The sequence below is a fragment of the Chaetomium globosum genome, genomic scaffold (genome assembly GCF_000143365.1).
Source record: "Chaetomium globosum CBS 148.51 scaffold_3 genomic scaffold, whole genome shotgun sequence".
NCBI classification, from domain to species: domain Eukaryota; kingdom Fungi; phylum Ascomycota; class Sordariomycetes; order Sordariales; family Chaetomiaceae; genus Chaetomium; species Chaetomium globosum.
Genome location: NT_165978.1, coordinates 1,603,065 through 1,609,064, shown reverse-complemented (window position 1 = coordinate 1,609,064; position 6,000 = coordinate 1,603,065). Strand labels below are relative to the sequence as shown.

General features: G+C 56.9%; 2 protein-coding genes across 2 annotated transcripts; one reads left to right on the top strand and one right to left on the bottom strand.

Moving 5' to 3' along the window:
• Positions 1 to 501: 501 nt before the first annotated feature.
• On the bottom strand, positions 502 to 3,237 carry CHGG_05813 (uncharacterized protein; the record flags this gene model as incomplete). The annotated part of the gene is made up of 1 exon (XM_001221907.1): positions 502 to 3,237. The coding sequence occupies one exon, from the start codon at positions 3,235 to 3,237 to the stop codon at positions 502 to 504; it is 2,736 nt and encodes a 911-aa protein (XP_001221908.1).
• Positions 3,238 to 3,752: 515 nt separating this feature from the next.
• Positions 3,753 to 4,652, top strand: CHGG_05812 (uncharacterized protein; the record flags this gene model as incomplete). Its single annotated transcript, XM_001221906.1, has 2 exons — positions 3,753 to 3,846; positions 3,997 to 4,652. 2 exons carry the CDS (start codon positions 3,753 to 3,755, stop codon positions 4,650 to 4,652), a joined length of 750 nt encoding a protein of 249 aa, XP_001221907.1.
• Between the last annotated feature and the right edge of the window lie 1,348 nt (positions 4,653 to 6,000).

Sequence of the window (6,000 nt, the reverse complement as noted above, 5' to 3'; positions counted from 1 at the left end):
CGGCGTACTCGCCTTGTCCTATCCTAATGCCTGCCTAATACCTAAATCCCTCCCACCCAAAAAATAAGAATTACCAAATACACCTCCCCTCCATCCATCCCCTTCGCCCCCCCCCTCCCGCGAGACTCCGAAAATACCATCGTTTCCATCCCATACAACTCCCCTTCCCACCGCATGTTTTCGTTCCCCTCCTCCTCTCACTTCCCCCATATCATACCCGTCCTCTCTGGTATTATACATTTCGTTTAGGCGACAGAGGAAAAACCAAAACGCGTTGTGGCTCGCTGTTGGTGGCAACAATCAAGAAACAAAAAAAAATGCGGGCAGATTTCACAAACTCCCCCTCATGCGCCTCCGCCATGGCTGTTGCACTGCGGAAAACGATGGCCGACTCTCCGGAACAAAAGAAAGCATGCATGCATTGTGTGCTGGTGATGTTTCCTGTGTTGAATGGGTGTGCATATACGTATGTTGTGGCGCACGTCGATGTTGCGGTGCGTGCTATAGCATGTCATCCATCGACCGCACAATCGGCGTCTCGCCCTTGGTCGGCGGGCTTCGGGGATCGGCGACTTGTACCGGCCTCGCAAACGGGAAGTAAGGGTCGCGCGGGAACATGGTTTCGCGCGGCGAAAACATGTTGTCGCCCGGCGTCGGCGGGCTCTCGACGAACTGCATCCCAGTCATTTCGGAAAAGGATTGGTGGATTGGATTGCTGGTCATCGTCTCCGCGCGCGGCGACATGAGAGCCTCGTCCTCCGGGAAGCTGGGCATGATTGCCACAGACCGCTCTGGAGTCGGAGGCGCCTGTTCGACGATCGGCTTCGGCGGAGGGCCGATGTTCAATGACGTGAATCCAAAGGTGCCGGGTTTCGATCCAAATCTATGAGCTCCAAACCCAGGGGAAGGAGGCGGCTTCGAGAAAGGATCGGCCGGCGGAAAGCCAGGTGACATTGGCGGCCGTGATAGCTCGAGTGGCGCGAGTCCAGTAGGAGCCGGCGGTCTCGACATCGACGGAGGGGCAAGCTTCGGCGACGGTGGGGGCTTTCCCAATGTAAACTTCCCAAACCCGGGGGACGGTGGGGGCTTCGACAGCGTGAAGCCGCCGAACCCAGGTGAAGGTGGGGGTTGTTGCGATTGGTTGAAAGTGCCAGGCCCTAGTGTCAGCGGCGATTTCGATTGACTAAATGCGCCGAAGCCTAGTGACGGCGGGGGTTTCGAATGACTAAAACCACCGAATCCCGGGGATGGCGGCGGCTTAGACAATGTGAAAGTACCGAAGCCTGGGGAAGGCGGGGGCTTGGACAATGTAAACGAGCCAAGCCCGGGTGATGGCGGCGGTCTCGAGACTAAAAAGGATGGAGGAGGGAACTCCGAGTCGGCTGGTTGAGGGGCAAGCATTGCATCGATGTTGAAGCGGCCGAACTTCCCCGGGTCTGCCTCATCTTCCTTTTCTGACCACGAGAAGCTCGATGGAGCGGACGAAGGGCCCGGTGAGATCGGTTCTCCTCGGTTGGGGGTCGAGTTCCCTCGCGCCCGACTTTGCCCCATCTCTGTGTCCGTATCTCTCGGTGCCGGGTCATCGGCCGGTAAAGGGGCGGTAAGCGGTTCCTTTGTCGGCGCATCAATGTTGTCGACAGACATGGTCGCTCGGTGAGCAGGGCTCCTCCCCGGCCGCGGCTTCAAACCAGTGCTCGGCGTTAGCCTCCGCTTGGCCACCTGCTTCTGAAAGTCCTGCAGGCAGTACATCAGCCTCATATTCGGGCTGATCCACCGACTCTTTCCCTGAGCCGCATAATACGCGTCGTTGACGCTGAGTTCGGGATTTTGGTAGAGACCGTAGGCGATAATCAGACTCGCCGATCTGCTAGCGCCTTGCTGGCAATGAACAAGCACCTTCTTCCCTTCCTTGGTACGCTTGTCGATGGTTTCGCACAAGTTCAGGAGGTCAGGCGAGATATCGGTGTTGTGATCCCAAGGCATATGAATGTACTCGGGTTCCTTGAACGATTGCGCTTTCGGCGTCGTCGGGGTGCTGTCCTCTGGGAAATACTCATATGCCGTGGCGAAGCTGGCGGTCGTCGCCGCAGTCTCGGGAATCGGCGAGTCTTCGTCGGGGGTATCCTTGGCCCCCGGAGTTTGGTGGCCGTCGGCGGTAGACTTGAAGGGGTTGACAACTTCGCGAGCCACATTGATGACCACGTCGAAGCGAGCCGCCTCATCTGCAGTCGGCTCGAGATAGAGGTAAACATTGTCGCCGTAGATGGCAACCGGACCATCTGGGTAACCAGGTGACTTTTGGTCCTCGTTGTTCTCGACCTCATGGTAGTCTTCGGTATCGAAGGCGATGCGATTCGCGACCTGCGGGCGTATCGGCGATTCCTCTTCCCTGATGGTCGAGCTCATTGTAGGGCCCTCAACCGGTCGTGACGGGCGGAAGAAGGAAGAAAGGCCGGATTCATTCCGTTCCAACACCGTTGGTATAGTCATCCCCCCAGGGGGGCCAAATGTCGCGGACCGGAGGCCGGAGAGCATCTGCGGGGTTGACGCCGAGTGCTTCAGGGCGCGGCGCTGCAGGATGGGAGCGACGGTTGGAGAACTCGGAACCTCGAGTGTCGTGTGGGTGATGAGATCTGAGGTGTTGGTCTTGAGGCTAAGTTGACTGGGCTTGCGTTTCATAGGAGCAATCATGGGCTTGATGAAAGAGGGGGAGGAGGGCTCTGATAACAACGACGACGAGGTCGTGGGCGGTTGGATGGACAGGCCCTTCATGTTCTTAAGCCGCCTGGGCCCAGGTGAAGTCATGGGCCGATCACGGTTTGGGTCAGAGACCGTGAGCCTGGCCATGCTGGACAGGCCTCCAAAGGGGGTCGGCGCGAAGCTCGGAAGGTGGGCGAGGTTGATCGGCGAGTCGGGAGACGAAGACGGGGATGGATCCGAGAGATCAGATGAATCTGCGATTGATAGCGTGGTCGTGGGGGAGGAATCGGCCGACTCGGTTGTTTGTGTCGATGTGCTGTCGTTGTGCCGGTGGATGGAATCTGACTGCAAGGCACCAGGCCTCATCCCCGGCTGTGGGTTCCCGGCCAGCTTTGCGCCCTCCATGACCATCTTGGGGTCGACAATCGTGACAGGGTTTGACTGGTCCAAATCCGTGATGCCGCTGTCCACCTCATAGACTGACATTATCGAGGGTATTTGGTCCTCGAACAACCGTCGCGCCACGGTAGAAGGCATATTCAGTGGCTCGGACAAGGCAACCGTTGTCGTGATTTCCTGGCTGAGCAGACACCTGGTCTGACCTCCTCGTACTTCAATCGGGCCACAGCCACGTCCTGTTCGTCACGGGCCGGCCACCGGGTCTCTTGGCCGCCTCGCGGTCTGATAGTCGCCAAGGGTTAATCAGATCGATTGGTCTAGACGCCCTGCAAAAGGTCGGGGAAAGATGCTTACGTGAAGTAGAGGGTCCGTTGCGAAAAGACGCTGGGGACAAAGTCGGGCTAAGCGGGACAGCGCTGCTGAATCCTAGCTGTGCTCCGTCGATGTCTTCCACCAAAAGTGAGAAAAAGAAACCCCCAAATAGATATCCCGGGCCTTCTTCGATATGAATTCTTGCGTTGATCAAGAAAGCAGGGTTAAAAAATGAAACCCAGATACAAACGCGGTGACGCAGAGACGCGGTCGGGGAAACAACAATCTCTTGGGCGGGAATCTGAGACGGCTGTGCGCCGAGCGGCGGCTGGGGGGACAAGATGGTCTCGGAGGACGATGCGCGGAGGGACTGCGGCGCAGCCGAGCGGGGGTTTCCACGTTGGATGAAAGGATCAACAAAAATAAGGAACGAAGGTGAAGGGGCCGGCGACCAAGCGGCGTAGGCGTTAATACATGGCCTAGTCGTCCGGTTTAGTCGGGGAGAGGGGACGAGGTGGGACAGGAGTTGAGGAGTTGAGGAGTTGAGAGGGTGTTTGTGAACTTGAGAATTGGCGGGTCAAACAGCGGGGTCCCTTTGTCTCGACTCTCGACAACCGAGTCTGGTTCTCGGCCGATGCCACGTTCCCTTCCGGACTTTCGTGTTGCGTTCCGGTCGAACCCTTTTCGATATATCGATTCGAGGGAAGGAAAGAGGTGGGAGGAAGGAGAAGAAGGAATGTGGGAGGAGTGAAAATGAAGAGAAGAATTGGCTCGCCAGGAAGTACCAGGTTGCAAGGATCGGTGGGCGCGAATCGAAAGAACCACCTGCACTGGACCTTCGGGGATGGGCGAGTGGCAGTGGCAGAGCCGATGGAAACCCAAAAACCCAGAGATGCAGAGACGCAGAGAGGCAGAGGGAGGCAGAACCAAAAAGAGACAGAGGCAGGACCACAAGCGCTGAAGGGGTGCAGCTCTCCAGGCCCAAAAATGGGCGAAATTGGGGGACGGCAAGCCTGGGCGGGCAGAACAACATGCAGGCTCGGCCTGCAGAGTCCCACTTCAAACCCCCGGCTCGGTGCTCGACAAGCATGGGGTGCCTCGGGAGAGGGAGCCACTGGTCTGCGACCAACTTGCCTCCGCCAGGCTTCGTGCAGGGGCGGGGGCAGAGATCGACCAATGACAACACATTCTCCGACACCCCACTCCCTGGTGCAGACTCTCGGCGGCTAACCCCTTTGTGAATTGCTTGCTTTCAAACAATCCATGCTAAAAATAGGCGTCATGACCCACGAAAGCAAAATTATACGGCAGTGCTGATTGGAAGGGCGCCTCGGCTCTATGTGCTTTTGGCCAATCAGCCACCACAGCTTCTGGGAGTCCCTGCCCCCCGCAACTCTTCGAAGCCTCGCTGGCTCCTTTCGATGAGGACAATCGGTGATTGTGACTCAAGGGAAGACATTCAAGACATGTCGAAGACGATCTTTCACGGTGGATGCTGTTGCTGATGTTATCTTTCTCCATTGTCCGGGTCGCTTAGCAACAAAACAAAACATTGAAAGCGATGCCCACCCGTTCTCAGTTCACAGATTGAACGTCGAGAACACGCGCGACAGCTTCTTAAATTTAGGTCACATTTTTGGTCTTGCAATTCCACTTCCCGCGTGAGGCTTTCGTCATTTGGCGCTTATGCCAGATCTCGCAGATCTGGGTTCATGGCTGCCCGTCGTCGAGCAACGACATCCATGAGAGCCCCAAATTAGCGCTGGCCAGCCGCTCCGATGGAGAGTGGCCGGGATGTTGGAACCACGCCCATTAACTCGCAGCGACACGCCGTTAGCCACACCCATTCTTGAGCAACCTGCTTATGAGAAAGACTGCTCGCCATCCCATTCTTTCTCGGGAGCCTCCCGTGTCTTACAAAGTCCTTTCGGCGGTCAAGCCGTGCCACACGGCCCTAGATACCCCGGTCTCAATCTCGGCGCGGAGAGAGGCAGGATCCTACAGAGGATTGTTGATGGAAACTCCGGCTCCATTCATGTCGTCACGGACAACCAGCGCGTTCCAGATGGGCCCCTATCAGAAACGTGGTGCCCCTGTTTTTTAAGCCTGATAATTAGAACTCAGGCACAAACGAAGGTACACTTCGTCATAGTAGCAAAGCACAAAGCCATGTAATTCTTCTCGGATCGAGATTCTGTCTGGTTTCCGTGCCTTGGGGCCTCGATTCAACCGCTTTTCGGCCGTCTTACCTCCGCTAATTCTTGAAATACCCGCGCAGGGTTTGTGATCCCAGGACTGCATGTTTCCCCCGACAACGTTGCTCTCTCACACAATTGGACAGCAAAATCTGAAACGAGCCAGGTTCGTTTTGTGGGAACATGACACGTGCACTTGCACCACTGTGAAATCTCGCTTGTTTTGCTGGTGGGTCTCTCTCCTTCGGCTCCGGTTGCAAGCGAGTTCCATCCCGTCCCATCCATCACTTCGAACGAAAAGGAAACCCGAAGTGTGGGTGCCAAGCGCAGAGCCGCACATCGAAACTCCAGAGCCACTCGCCTCCGTCAGCGATGACATCAAGGTCCATCAGGC